Below are 16,608 nucleotides of genomic sequence, written 5' to 3' on the forward strand. Positions count from 1 at the left end.
TTAATTAATTTAATATTTAATTTTTTATTAAAGTAATGTAACCAGCAAATGCGTTAAAACACTGATAGATACCATTCCAAACCATTAGAAAATTTGGAGTTTTTCAAAAAGCAATAAAAAGGAGCAGGAAGCGGGGGAGACAATAAGCTCATAATTCACTAATATTTTGGATTTGGATAACACAACCATACGTTTTAATATCTCCTTGGATTTAAAAACTAAATTGCTACGTTTGATACGGAATAAACATCTTATGTAAATGATACTTATACATACTTATATAAAGAAGGAAAATTACCACTACTTCATGAAATTCAAATGATAATTGAGAAAATAGTCTTAAGCATAATATAATAATATTACCGCGATGTAATTATTGCAAATATGATGACCATGTTATACACATAATTTCATACACATGAATAATGATACACTTTTAATAGTGATATTCATTTCATTTATTATTTTTTTATCATTTTATATTTTATCTTTATTTCCTTTTTCATAAATTGTAACTCTTTATTTTATTATAATTTATTATATTATATTATATTTAATATAATTTATTTTATTATAATTCGCTAAAGTGAAATTGTGTAAAAAAATTTAGATTCACCAATAGATCCATTTTGAAAACCAAGAAATATAACTTTCCTATATTTTGTAATAATATATGATAAATGTTTAAACTAGCGATATTATGAAAGGCATACTTTTATTTGTAATAAACATACGTTATAAAATACAACGAATATTATGTCAATTCAGCACAAGTGCGTGCATTCGCATGACGATATTATAAAATATATTATGTATTGTATATATATACATGTATATCGATCGGAATCGATCACGTAAACATTTTATATATAAACATGTATAATTTATCCCATTTGTGTAAATAGATATAAACAGATTTTTTCATTAACGTACATTTTTCAAGTTAGTGAACATTACTAACATATTACAAACCAAACGTTTTAATTCGTTTAATTTAATTTTTATGTTTTGCATCAACAACCGATATCACAATCCCTAAACTTTGAAAATTGAAAAACGAATTTAGACTAGGACTGTTGACAAAATTGTCTCCCTTAAGGCGTTTAAAGTACTCTATGTATTCTTTTACTTGATTTATACTTTTACAAAAGTAAATTCGCTTTAAAGATATACACTAAAGTCAAGAGTTACATCAATTGGAAGAATTGTGAATGTACAATTTCGGTAAACTTATTCTAAATCTTAAGTTTTCAAATATACAATGATGCTGGGGACGTATTACCAAAATTTAACATATGAGATACATGATAAGATAAACCTGACAAGGTATTTACTATTTCAGACATTATCCTGAATAGAAAAACATCAATTTATGCTTCCGCGTTAAAATTAAAGATACACCGTATCGTATTTGTTTTGTGTTATTTTTCTGCATTTTTAAACTCACAGCCATAGGCAGATAAAAAATATGATCATTCGCGAAATGTCGTCCATTAAGGCCTCTTACTCTTTTCAATATATAGAACTGCAGAGTTTTGTGGGTGTTCATTTATAGTCAGATCCAGTAAATTTAATCTCTTTCCTAGCTATCGTTTTGTAAATTGATAATAGACACACTAATGATCAATTTGAGATCATCGTATATATTCATGCGCATTTTTTAAAGTTACTGTGTTATATAACAAAATGGATACAAAAAATGTAGATAATTATGGCCGCAATAGTTACCACAGAATTATTATCGTAAAACTAACAAAGAATAAATTATGTTCATCTAAATCTTATAACATCCTCAATCATAAGCATAAACAGTATGTGGTAATTCATTCTCCCGGTACATAAGATCTCTTCGATGATTGGAAATTGTTGATGTGAACAGTTTTCGATGTCGAAAAGAAACAAAATTGCTGATCACGGATTTGTAGTGTACGATCATATGAAAAAATGCATTATTTTAATCTGTAGCGTCCATTTGGAAAAGTGTTGTACACTATAACATCGTTAAATTGACAATAATCGTACAGTGATCTATCGTGCAGTCTTTAGTTTCCAACGAAGGAATAAATAGGCAGCAATTCGAAGTACAACGAATATCAAAAGCAAGGCAAGGATATCAAGAGTGAAATCAGCATCAAGCATATCTAATTCCTCCAACGTTGTTTCTGGGTTTTTAAAGTGGCAGTACACCTGTAAATATATGGAATTTTATATGTATGTATATATGTGCATATATATGCATTGTTCTGAAGGATATTCAGATTTCTATAAATGCGTATTTTGTCAAAGTATCTAATAATAATTAATCTTATAAAGAATTTAATAAAAACAAACGAGGCACCTGGAAACATTTAAGCTTTTCTCTGCCAAAGGAATATGTGGCCAGAGCAGTCCCTTCAAAACCATATCTAATGTAGCTTAGATAGGTAATCCATCTAAGATATACTGGAATAGCGTCAAAGCTAACGAAAAAGCCGGAGAACAAAAGAAACGGTACAGACATGACCGGTGCCAAGAATACGCCGTTCTGAACATTCATTGCTGCACCAACTACTAGCCCAACCGATTGTGCAACGAAAGAAATAAGTAAACATGTTCCCAAGAACATACTGAATCGCATAATATCTGTTGGTTGACTTGTCATAAAGTACACAATCGTAACATACATAATGCAGAATATTGCCTGTAAAAAAGAAATAATATATAAATTTTCAGATGTGAAAAAGGAATACATAACTCCACAGAGTCAAGTCACATATATCCTGTTTTCTTACCTGAAATGGTATATCTGATATGGTAATTGCTAGATAGTAGGCCTTGAGAGAATACCACCTATTAAAATTTTCTTTTAAAAGCACTGGTAGTTCTAGAGGAACTGTAAGAAATAAAATTTTTTACAAATACTATTGTAATACAAAAGAAATAAAAGAACAAATAAAGCCAATATGACTCACAAGACAATATCGTAATGGTCATAGACGTATACATAAGAAACAGCATATTAAAAAATAAAAACCCAAGGTTGCTAAGTACTTTAGCACCATCATTCCCAATATCATAATAAAGTGCACCAATCAATAAACCTACTAAAATGTGAGCAAAAAGTCGAAGATACATAAGTGTCTAAAAAAGAAATAACATTAGAATTGTAAAATCTCTAATAACTCATGAGTCAGAGGAATGATCTTAAATAAATCAATTGATTAACTGAATTTTGATCAACTTACCCAATCTCTTCGACTAAAAAGTAAAGCTCGTTTTAAAACAATCCAGAACTGTTGACATTCCGATGTGGGGTATCTCTCTGGAGTGATTATAATCGATTCATCAAGTAAGGCTACTTCAGCATTATCCTTTTTCTCCATATCAACCGGTATCACTACATCTACTACATAAAAATAACGATTTATATAAAAGATATAATTGGTATATATTATTTAACCCTTATTACTTTAACAGCCAGTAATTCTGTCAAACATAAGTTAGCGTTTTACTCTAAAAAAGTGATAAGGGTTAATAATTTACTGGATTTCCTTATGAACCTTGTTTCGTAATATCGTTAGTTGCGTAAGATGGGATAATTCCTTTATTATTTATCTCCTTTATTTTATCCTCTTGAAACTTTTCTTCCAAATTATTAACATCATTTTTATCTTTCATTTCAACGTTTTCGTCACGACCTTCACCTTTCGAAAACGAATCACTAGATACATTATTCAATCCTTCTGACTTATTTTCAGGGAATGGGTATCCTTCTCGAATATCATATTTTCCATTCTTTATAGCGTTCACCAGATTTCTGATGTTGTCACCATATTCTCCGCACGATACTTCGATAACTTAGAATTGAATTATAGTAATCAGTATCTTTAAAGAATCTAGAAATGCACTGATATTACAAATAGCTTACTGAAAGAGGCTGGATTGTGATAACTTGGGCAGTTGAGTCCGATATTTCTAAGGAATGGCACTAACTGCGACGTAGATCCCTGATATACACATTGTCCTTCGGCTAATGTGTATAGAGAGTCAAACATTTCGAATAGCCTAGCGCTGGGCTGATGGATGGTACATATTATTGTTCTTCCTCCTCGAGCTAAGGTTTTTAAGAGCGAAATGCATTGAAAACAAGATGAAGAGTCCAAACCACTGTAAATTGATAAAACATATGACACTTATTATCAAGCAATATTTCGAATATTTCTAAAAAAAGGATTCGAATAGTTTTTTATTGGATTTTAGAACATTTATATACATGAACGATCTTGAATTGATCACTTTTTTCTTCCGACTTAATCACAGGGAAAAGAATTCCGGTAGACCTTCAAGAACCGGTTAAACGTCGGTTTAAGTTTTTTTTAAGTTTTAATTAATTGCATACTAAAGAATTTGTTGAAATGATTTCATAGATCAGAGTGTGTTTTCATAGAAGCAATATTGTTCAGCAAATATAAATAATAAAAGCGACTGACAGTTACAAATATAGCGTGTACAAAAGAATGGTATATGCGACGTCAGTGAAAGCGAGAAAGTAAAAAGTTTTAAAAACTTGTTATTTGCGTACTTTCTCTTACTTCATCCTTTCGTTTTGTCATTTAATGAAATTCGCTTATATATTTTTATCTTTTTTTTAATGCGTCACATTTGTGCATGTAATCGTTAAACATTAGTAAATTATAATGAGTCTTTATCCTTTTAAATCACATTGTACGATATATTAGATACAATAAGATTTCCTTACCTAGTAGGTTCGTCGAAAAACATTATCGGAGGATTATTGACTAATTCAAGCGCAATAGAAAGCCGTTTTTTTTGTCCACCGCTCAAATTCGAAGTCATAGTTCGACGATGTTCGGATAGACCAAGTGTTTCTAGAATTTCTTGAATCTAATAAATACAAATGAATGGTATCATCAGGAAATTCAACATTCATTCTCAATCCTCCATTCAGTAATATAGCAGCAGTAATTCTCTTGTTATCTATAGACAAAATATTTAACGAACATACCACTTCTTCCTTTTCTGCTTGGCTTACATGTGACCCAAGTTTAAGGTTCGAAGCGACCTTCATAGCTTCAGCTACAGTTAAATTCGCATGAAGTTGATTATCTTGCATAATGTAGCATGATAATTTTCTAAAGGCACTAAAATTCCTTTCATGGCCATTCATTGTGATGCTTCCTTCGGTACCTGTTGATCTAAATAAACATCCAAAATATTTTGATATTGAATATCTATTTGATATTTTGATTTTGAATATCTCATATGTATAATATCGCTTACGCTAAGAACCCGAATGACGAAAAAATATTCATAGTTATTAGAATAAATTAAATAGGAGCGATTACAAACTTTATTATCATTCGTAAGTTATCGAGGTGCTTTTTGTATCTATAATTCAGGCAAGTGTCGTGATACAAGACGGCATAATAAATAATAGTTGAATCTCATTCGCCACCTGATCGTTAGATTTAATTGGCCTACGGTTGGAGTTTACGAATTACGTACATATTAACTAGTATTGCCTCTCTCAAGTATATGCCAACGAAAGTGAACTTTAATTGTTTGTAATTTTGACAGCTTTGTTGATAGATTTTGATATTATTTAAAAAATGTATCTCTATCGTATTTATAAACGAAGAAAATTTTCGAAGAACGAAAGGAGAACAACTCACTTATATCCGGTCAGGATGTTTAAAAGAGTAGACTTTCCTGCACCGGAAGGCCCCATAATAGCCGTCAGTTCTCCAGATCGTAGTCTTCCACTGACGGATTTTAAGATTGTCTTTACATCTGAAGATTAATTAATCCACACTGAAGTAAAAGTATTAAAAATATTTTTATGACTATGTCGAAAATTAAAGCCGAATGGCGCAGCGGCTATGTGTTAAAGTGAAAGTGCTCAGAATGTTAACCTTGCTAACATATCTAAAAATTACTGAAATCGATGAGGTGTCTCCTAATCTATATAATTATCAAGGGAACTAATGACGGGATATCATTCTTTGCATAATCCATTATTTTTTCTCGTTCGGTAGTTTATATCGCAAAACTTGTTTTGTCATTCATCGTAAGCTGAGGACTTTAGCCTTCATAGTTAGACTATCCTAATTGTAAGAATATCATTCTGCTTGTAGTCAATTTGTGCTATTGCATTTCTCTTCAAAATAATTACGTTTTCAAAATAGTCTACGATATATTTTCAATTACGTATAATTTATCATTATTATATTCTAATGCGTTATATTACTATTACCCACTATATTATATATACATATAATGTATGTGTGGATGAATGTGAATTAATTTTTGTAAACCAACCTCATTTTGTAGGCGAGAAGGAAAAATTAATGAAGTACGTGATAAGCTAAAACTAATACATACTATGACATTATTGTTATATCACACAATACATCATAGGTTCCTACCCATGCGATGATTGCATGATAGTGGATTTTTTGTATACCTAACAGTATTATGAAATTGGAGTATGAAAGTATTGAAAAATATGAAGAGTATTTATGAAGTTGGATATTACATTTGACGACGTTATGTGAAAAAAACAAAATAAAGTACGCGAATTCCGTTTTTAGTAATAACAACTCTAAATAAATTATCAAGCTTTCTACTTGAATAAATACTAATAACGCATATTTTCACATAGCAGTACAATGTATGACGAAATCATCTTTTAACCTTTATCAAGCAGTTTCTTAAGTCAGAATAATAGACTTTTATACAAGCAGTGCATCTGAACGCAATAAAAAATTAAAATGGCAAACGCATTTGAGACCTTGATTTTCCATTAACGTATAAACATTTCTCTTGCAAATAGTAATTCATTTATATTAATTAATAAATTTGTACAATGTCATCGCCAATTTCAGTAATCGCGACAATAATTTTTTGGATATTAAAGAAAGTCAATTTCAAACAGGCTGTTCCTAGTTACGCAAAATGTGGGTTGCAAAAATATTGCTATATACATTCACTTTCTGCAAGCGGTCATATTGCCCTAATCGCTCCACTTGCAGGTGTATGCGTGTGCAGATGTATGTCACATACGAAACTACATAGCTAACAAGCAGTGTGAAAAAAATACAATTACGAGAATGAACTTTGGCTTGAAACAAAAACAGCCTTCATGCTTATTTAAGACACATGATAGGATGTCCATACTCTTTAAATATCCGTAACGTTTTATTATCCTATTTATAAGATTTGTGTACATATTACGATGAAATAATTGCTGGAGTATTATTATAAATCCCTGCACATTGACACGCAAACAAGCCATCGCAATGTATGGTGGCTCATGAATTATTAATTAGGGAAAAGAGGGAAGTTTTTGGGAATATTTATATTATTTATTATAATCCTTGCCTTTTATCTTAGGATTGCTTCCGGCTTACATCATATTTACGGATACATTTGTATTAACTATAACCAAAACATAATTAATAAATTATAAAATGTGAGTCTGGAATATAATTTAACCAAGTAAATAACAACAAACATTTTTTAATCACATTTCACTGCTCATTCGATTGCAAAATACAATCATAAAATTAAAAGAAAGAAAATTTCTGGAAAAGAAATATTAATTGAAACAAAATGAAAATGCTAACCCGACAAATGAAACGGAGTTTTATCACACAACTGCTGTAGTTGGAACACTAAACTGATTGGAGTATAAACTGATGATAAATGGAAACAAAGACTTAGTTTTTGGAATTATTATCACCCACATTATTCGTTTTCCTTATTATACTATTGTTTCTGCTAGTACCGGACTGCTAAAAATACTCGATTAAAAATAAGTATAATTCACACTAAAAATTGTGTCGACCTGATTGAAATATTTAAAAAGATGTCAATAACTATCTCTTTTCGAATAATAAATATACATATATCTATATACGATGTACTTCGGAAATCGTGATTAAAACCTTACACTGTAACCGGTCTCTTATAAAATTTCACTTACTAATTCCGTCACTTTAGTCAACTACGCTCTACAAATCGCATAACGTAGAAAGTTTTTCTTTAAGAGGAAATATCTACACGATGACAACAAAAAGAATGGTTTTAATCCTCAGCTAATTATTTTTGCTTTTATAAAGTCAAATATTGAACATTTTGTTATTTAGTTAATTAATCCTACTATTTGAAAATATTATACTTATAAAGTCCCAGATACAAGTACTGAATTGTGTAAACGGCACTTTCACGCAAATAATATTTACGTTCTCTTTATGACCAGTATCATCAAGAACCAGTTTAACTGTATAAATTTGACCAAAAGGGAGCAAATAACGAAATAATTTTTTATGTTCTTTTAATGTATGAAAGGATTTTGATTCTTGTACAATACTATAACTCATAACTGTAACTCATTTTTTATTGTACAGAACATGAGTCCAATGACCTTCGCTACTTGACTTAACTGCAAATAGTATTTACAGAAAAAGTTAGCATACTTACTATTTTTGCTGCCTTCTCGTACCCTGTATGTTAAATCTGCGAATGCTAGTTCAACGGGCGGTCTTTTCGGTAGATGCGTAATCGTTTTGGGTTGTGTTGGTACAAGTTGTAGACGAATACCCGAACCATTCCTAGGTTGTAATAAAATTTCATTGGTGTTATCTTCGTGTGAACAATTGCCCTCAAGCTTCATTTTATATTGTAATCTTTTTTAATTTCTTATCTTGGCTTTGAAATGAAATTTAGGTAGCTGTTTCTCTTGTTATGGTCGATATTCGTTCAAATGAACCGACCTTTCCGCAGTATTACGTTTTCGTTATTGGATATGCATACAAATTCTCTCATCGCCTGAAAAATTATTTGTTTTCAATCTTAAGTCATTTATCTAGTAGGACATTTAAAATCAAATGTTATCCTTTCTTTATCACAAAATAAATATGACAAATTTTTCTTAATTAGATACATTTAAGAAGAAACTTCATTATGGATTTATTGTAATTTATAAATATTTATTTTCGTATTGAAATATAGTTGTTTCTTTGGCACGTAGAGCATGTGCTTCAAAAATCTTTTGTATAAAAACGTGCAAATGATACCGGCATTGTTTATGTTAATTTAGAATGACAAAATACTTAATTTAAGCAATTCTTCAAATAGCATAATTCTACCTATTACACTCGATTTGGCAACAACACATCACTTGCTGAATTTAAAACTGATTAAATATTCTAAAGAAAATAAAGAATTAAAACAATTCAAGTTCAGATTTCAAATAACGCGCGTTCTTACATTATTCAAGTAGTGACGCATGAGAAGTCGGTCAAAAAGAGACGACCATGACTTAGAAATAATAACTGCGTAGACCGTCGATTTTATCCTTGTGTCAGAAGTAAATGCATCTCAATTTCTGTGTCCCACGTCCGCGTAACACACGGCAATATCGTTCGAACGATTAAAAATAAAACACTCACTCGCAGTTTTTACGATCACACGTATACGTAACTATGATAAACGTTTTCCGAATTGCACGATTATAATAATAAAACGATAGATCAACAGCGGAATCAAGACAAAATCCACCAGATGCTCTCTTCACGGTGTTTAAACCTCGGTGTTTCGAGACGGACTGGCTGACTCCACCATTTAGCTGCACCGCGGCCATCACCATTGACCGTCGTTGCTTTGCTGAATGTTCTTTCTCACTCTGTTTCTCTTCCATTTCTCTCTTACTCACTCCCCTTCCCTCACCACTTGTCTTTTTAAGGACGCAACAAAGGATTATGATAGGGGGAATGAAGAGTTAATGTGATCAAAGTCGAGATCGTACACATCTTTTTAGTTGTAGTCTTCGGTAATCATTCCTTTAGTACTTAGCCGCCTACGACTATTTAACCTATTTCGAATTACTTCTATACTTCAATTTCTTCCTGCTATTCTTCTAATTAGTCGATAGACTTATTAAACGTCAATTATTTTGATCGCGTTATGAATTTTTATAAAAGAGACATATATAGGCACATCCACAAAGAAGCAGTAACATTATTACAATATTTAAAGGTTCTAGTGATTGTAAAGAAACGAGTTAAATACTGCCTCCTAATAAGTCAAGATAATAGAAAACAGTGAAAGGTTGAAAGGAAGTATTAAAGAATTAGAGAACATAACCCTAATGTAAAACTGGAAATTTGTCCAAACCCTAAAGAGAAGATTATGTAAAAATAAAATAAATAATAGCAAAATAACAGAAATGAGAAAGTTTTAAAATATTCTTTTATGCAACTGGTAATACCTATTCATTCATGTATAAAGAAAATCGATATCGATTATAAATTACCAAAGATCATCATTCCGATAAGTTACGAATTTTGTGTTATGATATATTGAACTTATCTATTATCTGCATTTATCCCCGCATTTTTTTTAAAACGAATAGATTGAAGCTAATCATTGAAAAAACAATGCTTTGGAATCTGAAGTTTCACGTCACGTTCCGCCAGCGTCATCCTATCATGTAATGTATTGAATTTAAAAACGGAAAAAACATGTAGTTCGTTATGAAAGTAACAAGATTCATTGATCGTATACCTTCGTCAGGGACGAGGTTTACAAAATTATATCAGATTACTTACAAAGCAATGTAAAACAATGCTTCTTTTGATTATAGAATTTAATTAAAAATAATATAAATTACTTTGTCGAATACATGCTCATATGCCAATACCTGTATGCAAACATCATTTGACTAGATTAATATTTTCTTTTACTAGCATACAGATGAATTGTGCACAATACGTAGGTGATTAACATTGTTGTTAATAATAAATTAACAGATTACTAATGTTATTAACATTAGTGACTTAATTAAACGATGGAGAATTTCTCCTAGAATCATCATATATTAAAATAATGTATTTTACGCTTTCAGTATCAATGTCTATTTTATTGATGGCACGAAACAAATTTTGTAATAGCGTTCTTAATAATAAACATTCGATCTTTTTTACATCTTCTTTTATATATATCTTGTAAAGTTATATTGACGACGAACGAAATTTTATCATTCTCTATGCATGTGTGTAGAAGGAACTGGTTGGGTACGTGCACATAGTCATCCCATATTCCGCGACTCGATAAGTGATACAATACAGTTGATAAATGCATAAACATAAATTCAAAGTCATAAATATGATGCATTTAGTACACTTATAACCATACATTTGATATGCGGCATGTAATAAATGTTGCTAGTATGACTATACTCGGAAGAAACTGATGACACACTTAAAGAAAACAAGTGAGGAGATTCTAAAAAAAATAATATAAAAAATAGTTACTAGAATCTGTTAATAGCATGTTATACAACAATTTTTCCTAACAAATATCATTGCAATAAATATTACGATATAAATAATTTACATCAAAATAAGTTTAAAGCGCGTAAGTTGCTACTGTTTGTATCTTTTAAATTAGTCTTAAAAGACTGATTGCTTTTTACTGCCTTCTTGGACAAACTTATACAATAGTAAAAATTTTGCATGTGCTGAAATTTATTGCCAAAATATATGTAGTGTACTAGGAAAATGTATATTCTGTTATACGTATCTACTGTGGACAATATTATCGCACGATGTTCTATGAATCTAACCAGAATAAAGACTGCTTACACAACCAGAAGATCAATGTCCAAGCGTTCATTTATGTTGAGTAGCTACGATAAGGATGTAAATAATTATGTGTCACATTTGAAAGCATTTGATATTGATTTATTCTGTTTCCGTGAAATAATATATTGTAAAAATTACAAGAATAATTCTTTATTTTAATGATGAATAAAAACACATTCCTTACTTTAATAAGTGTAATAAGCGGTATAAAAATAATGCTTCGATGTTAATTATATATTAAAGCATAAACATGTATATTTATGTACATATTTGAAAGGAGATATGTACACATATACATATTAAGAACTTTTGAACTTATATTAAAGAATATGCGAAAGGAATAAGAGATATATACTGGTACATTGTGATTTTTGGAACATTATTTTATTGTCAATGATATATTATCACGTCAGAAGTTTGAGACCTCGAAGAATAGAAAAAACTTGACGAAACGTCTTAAAATTTTAATCACGAACACGTCTTGAGATTCAGTGACGTGACAATGACGAAAACATTGCGATTTACACACTCAACAACTGCGTATCCTTTCATTTCGTATATGTATGTATATATGTATGCATACGTGCGTATCAATCTTATATTTCTCAAAAATAATATCAGTATTAAAAAAATATATAATATGAATAATGCGTTAATGACACAACTTTTGTAATTACTTATATTTTAAGACTTAGTATGCAATTATTAAGTCAAACAGAAACATTTATTAGAAGCTTGCGAGATCATTTCTGAAGAACGTTGATAGTAGTTTTTATTAAGTAGAAACTCACCGATTATTTTCATCGATAACTAAATTGATGTGTCTATTCTGTTTTCCACTTTTCACCAGCATTAAATTCTTTTTATCTTTGTGGGTAGATTTATATTGATATCAACGTAACAACTCAATTTTCTAAAAGAGCAAAAATAAGTTGTTAAATCGAACAAGTTTAATACGCACAAAATCTTATATAAAATTGTAATGCAAGGTAATCAATTAGGACCAATACAAGAAAAAAATAATGTACGGTAAAATGAGATAAATGTATTAACATTTATAAATTACCAAAATTATCAAGTACATCATATTAGGAAGCAGGAAAGACAAAAATGATAGTTATAGTAATATATATTCTACCATTTTTTTTAGTACTGGTTTTTATATAATAAGGATTTCATGAGATTTACGTATAACTGCACAGAAATATTAAAATTTGAGTTTGAATGTTTTACTAAAATCATCATCGTCATAAAGCGAAAAATAAACGTTACCTAAAACTAACTTTTAATAAACAAAAGCGTCTAAAAAGCTATTGTCATAAGGTCATATGTATACATTATCAGATTTGTGAAAACGATTTAAGCGTAGCGAAAAAATGATGAATAAATTTAATTAAATCCTATTAATGGGAAATTTCCATTCTGTATTTCGCTCAATTGTTCCTGACTGAATTGAATAGAACAACGCTCAGAAGCATATAAATTATTCTAAGCCTTCCAAGAAGGCTTAATAAAACATAATCAAATGTTTTAATTCAAATAAGGCAAAGAAAGAATTAAATATTTACTTAGTAGTTACAATACCACACATTACATGTATTATTTCTCAATCGTAAAAACTCGAGGTTATGTTTAACAAAGTATGTATTCACTTGTTTTCGGTCTTGTCTATATACCTAATTTTCCATATATGTATGTATCCCTATAATATATCCTTGTCGATACTTACCAATGTATGTAGATTTCACACAAATCGTTAAGGTTACAAGAAATAGAAAAACACAAAAAAGATATATATATAACAATTTTAACGTTACCAGTACACAGTACGACTTTCCATACACCATCCCAATAGATAGTTGACTACCTGATGCACGTTTTGATTGTGTAGTCGTCTGATCAACAATTAGTATTTCTCCATCCTAAAATTCGATCAGCGGATTGGCCACCGATAAGATTATGGAATTCCAAACTTCGATACTTATTTTTCCCCTTTCTGAATCTCCGTTACATTCACCGTAGGTACTTATCATCCCGTCTATTTTATTTATAACATTCATTCGATCCTTTAATATGGAAGTCATTAATATCGCCAAACTATCACAACTTATTTTGCTGAACGCGAATTCAATCGGTCAAAATCTATCGTCGCTGCATGGATTAGGGAGAGGTATGTAAATTATTTATAAGAATTATAATAATTATTATAATGAATTATAATAATTATGAATATTACTTATACATACTTACACGAAAACTTAGGACATAATAATGTAATTATTTGAGGATAAAAAGTATACACAAAATTATATATTACAAATGTTTATTCTTAGTGACTTTTATTTCATGTAGTTAGGCCACGAAAAAATGCCAAAACGTTGCAGCCATTAGCAAATTTGATTTACTTATATAGTAATACAAATTTCCCAAGTCACACCACGAGGAGGTTGCTGCAAATAGTGACTCGCCCTAACTCCAACGGACCCTTCCACCCTTCCTTTGCAGAAAAACTCGATAACCTGCGGTAAACATCATCGCAGTCTATTAACCGTTTATTCCAATTAGAATGAACGGTTTACAAAAAAGTGGACCTACCCGAAAAAGAGGTAGAGGTGCTAACCATCCTCTAAACTCTTTTAAAGCTATCTCTTAACTAAAACTTATACTAAACCCTATCTAAAATCTAAAAATTGAGCTAATCCCTAATGTCCCTAGCTAATAAACTAGATAGGTAGGAGATAGATGTGTATAATCGCGTAATTTATATGTTATTTAATGGCATACTTCTTAATAAAAGAAGAGCCAACGATAACGGTAGAACGATGCGAAACTATATAAGAAATCTCCATAACATGGGAGATTGTGCTAGTTTAATTACGTTGCACACCACGCCCGATTCGTCGTCTCGAGGATACAGGAAAAGGTAGAATCGTAAATGAAATAGAAACAATAATTGTGTTGCTATTCCATTCACACGCAAATTTTGTAGACGAGACAAAGCTAGGAAACTGCGTTTCTCTGCGTTGCAGAGATATTAATGTTTCTTTTGCTTCTGCTCATTTACAATAAGCAAAGATCCCTAATGGGTTACCGATTTTACACGTGTGATCCCTCCAGCCCAATTACTAAGAATTGTATTAAAAATAAAGAGGCTGTTGAGGAACAGCAGACTATATATCTGCCGAATCACCGCATAAAACGGGTCGTGTAATGGCGGTGCACAACATGGTAATCTTTGAATTTCAGAGAATTCGATTATTACCAAGTGCAGCACAAATTGTATCTTTGTGATCGTAACGCTTCAGAAATAACTGCCAAAAGCCTTGTTAGATTTGACTGCGTCAAAGCAACAGGGAAGATGGCGGCGATTTCCGTTTTGCCTTACTTTCAAAAAGTATACAATTTTCACCTTACAGACGTGTAAATAGAAGGAAGTGAAGTATGAAAAGGGGACTTACGATCGTTCGGGAGTCACAATGAAACCAAACTGCACCACACGAAACACGCGGTGGGCACGAAAAATTAACACTAACATATAGAACGACGCGACTACACGGAGTCTAGCTTGAACACAATACTACAAATTGAAACAAAAATAAAAAAAGGTGAAAAGGATGATGAAAAACGAACTATTATGATTAAAAAGAAATAAAATCAACCCTTGAAAGACACAAGAATTATTGAACAAGAGCAAAACGACCTTTTACCACGATAGTTCAAGCTAAACTGAAATGAAGAAGTCCAACGGTTGCCTAGGTGGATTGATAGTGCTGCCACCGGAAGTCGATATTACTACGTTTACTACAGGTTATATGTAAAAATAACCCAGATAAGTATTAAATAAGTACAAAATCATAAAAATAAAATGTTACAATATATTTTTATTTTATTTGTTATATGAATACGTTTATAATCTTCGCCAAAATGAAATGACGGAATAATTATTTCTACTTCTAAAGTAAAATCTTTTTTGTATTGCCTGATGGACGCGACATCTATAAATAATCTATGTGAACACCGACGAGAAAGTTCGTTGGTAGAAAAAAAGACGAAAAAAAGAATAGAAATACAAGTAGTTTCTGATTTCGTTCTTAGAAATATGTATTTACAATGTTTCCAGATATATAATGTTTCCCTTTTTTCTTACATTTTTGTTCAGGTTAAAATAAAATTACAACAGGTTGAGGATAAAAATGTAAATTACATTAGATGTTGTTTCGCAGGATATAATAATAAACGCAGTTCATTTCTTAAATTTTAATATGTTTTAATTACGCTGGAACAATGATAGTACTTACATGCTGTTTCCATCAATGGTATGCGTGAATGTAGCTTTTTCGTTAAAGATATAGGTATACATATAAGAAAATAGGAATTCGATTGTAGTTTTAAAACAAATATCAATAAGCTTCTGTTCATAATACCTAGGAAATGAGTATTCAGTTAACGATTTACTTTTGCAGTATTGACTTTAATAATTTTAAAAAAATTACTGAACGTTGCTTGAAACCCCTCTTAGATGTAAATTTGTATTAGGTAAACGAGGGGACGGATATGAATACCTGGAGAAATCCGGTATATCTTTTGTTCAGTTTTTGAGGAGAAAGTGTATACATTAACGTAGCCGTCTAGCTTCTCTTTCGGACTCTAAGAGTGTTAGAATGTCTCCTTCTCGTACAGGACCCTTCACATTTCTGATTAACTGCCGATTTTGTTCGTTCAAAAATTCAACTTTGACTTGAGTACATTGTCCTTGGGATCCAGTTCTGCCGAGGACCTTCACTACCCTTGCACGAACTATAGGTTTCTCCATGACTTTAAATTTTCAAACTTTTTGAAACTCTGATGCGTTATTGCACAGTGAACTGTGACTTTCACAACGAATTCTATAAACTGCACTTACCAACTTAATTACACAATTTCTAATAGAATTTGAGAATATATATATTCAATAATATTCGAA

General features: G+C 30.7%; 2 protein-coding genes across 4 annotated transcripts; both read right to left on the reverse strand.

The window, feature by feature from the left end:
• Positions 1-698: 698 nt before the first annotated feature.
• On the reverse strand, positions 699-9,637 carry LOC117164717 (ATP-binding cassette subfamily G member 4). Of its 3 annotated transcripts, none has more exons than XM_033347974.2 (12): positions 9,271-9,637; positions 8,482-8,829; positions 5,673-5,790; positions 5,006-5,195; positions 4,739-4,884; positions 3,908-4,146; positions 3,540-3,836; positions 3,225-3,382; positions 2,952-3,120; positions 2,772-2,872; positions 2,339-2,680; positions 699-2,187 (listed from the first exon to the last, which is right to left on the reverse strand). In XM_033347974.2, exons 2-12 carry the CDS (start codon positions 8,672-8,674, stop codon positions 2,029-2,031), a joined length of 2,112 nt encoding a protein of 703 aa, XP_033203865.1. In that variant the 5' UTR covers positions 8,675-8,829; positions 9,271-9,637; the 3' UTR covers positions 699-2,028. The 3 variants fall into 3 exon arrangements, with proteins under 3 accessions (XP_033203865.1, XP_076476947.1, XP_033203864.1); XM_076620832.1 differs by having other exon boundaries at positions 3,225-3,385; positions 9,453-9,636; XM_033347973.2 differs by having other exon boundaries at positions 3,225-3,385; positions 9,271-9,636.
• Positions 9,638-13,951: 4,314 nt separating this feature from the next.
• Positions 13,952-16,555, reverse strand: LOC117164707 (small ribosomal subunit protein eS28). The gene is made up of 2 exons (XM_076620520.1): positions 16,208-16,555; positions 13,952-16,069 (listed from the first exon to the last, which is right to left on the reverse strand). Exon 1 carries the CDS (start codon positions 16,456-16,458, stop codon positions 16,261-16,263), a length of 198 nt encoding a protein of 65 aa, XP_076476635.1. The 5' UTR covers positions 16,459-16,555; the 3' UTR covers positions 13,952-16,069; positions 16,208-16,260.
• Between the last annotated feature and the right edge of the window lie 53 nt (positions 16,556-16,608).

The sequence above is a fragment of the Bombus vancouverensis genome, chromosome 8 (assembly GCF_051014615.1).
Source record: "Bombus vancouverensis nearcticus chromosome 8, iyBomVanc1_principal, whole genome shotgun sequence".
In the NCBI taxonomy this organism is placed as follows: Eukaryota; Metazoa; Arthropoda; class Insecta; order Hymenoptera; family Apidae; genus Bombus; species Bombus vancouverensis.

What these genes read in the sequence shown, in the direction of transcription:
- LOC117164717 (XM_076620832.1), bottom strand. Translation starts at nt 8,674, where the DNA reads ATGAAGCTTGAGGGCAATTGTTCACACGAAGATAACACCAATGAAATT. An exon ending in ACGAGAAGGCAGCAAAAATA is followed by an intron (nt 5,791 to 8,481) that starts GTAAGTATGCTA and finishes ATTAATCTTCAG; the next exon opens with ATGTAAAGACAATCTTAAAA. An exon ending in TTTTTAGTCGAAGAGATTGG is followed by an intron (nt 3,121 to 3,224) that starts GTAAGTTGATCA and finishes TTTCTTTTTTAG; the next exon opens with ACACTTATGTATCTTCGACT.
- LOC117164707 (XM_076620520.1), bottom strand. Translation starts at nt 16,458, where the DNA reads ATGGAGAAACCTATAGTTCGTGCAAGGGTAGTGAAGGTCCTCGGCAGA.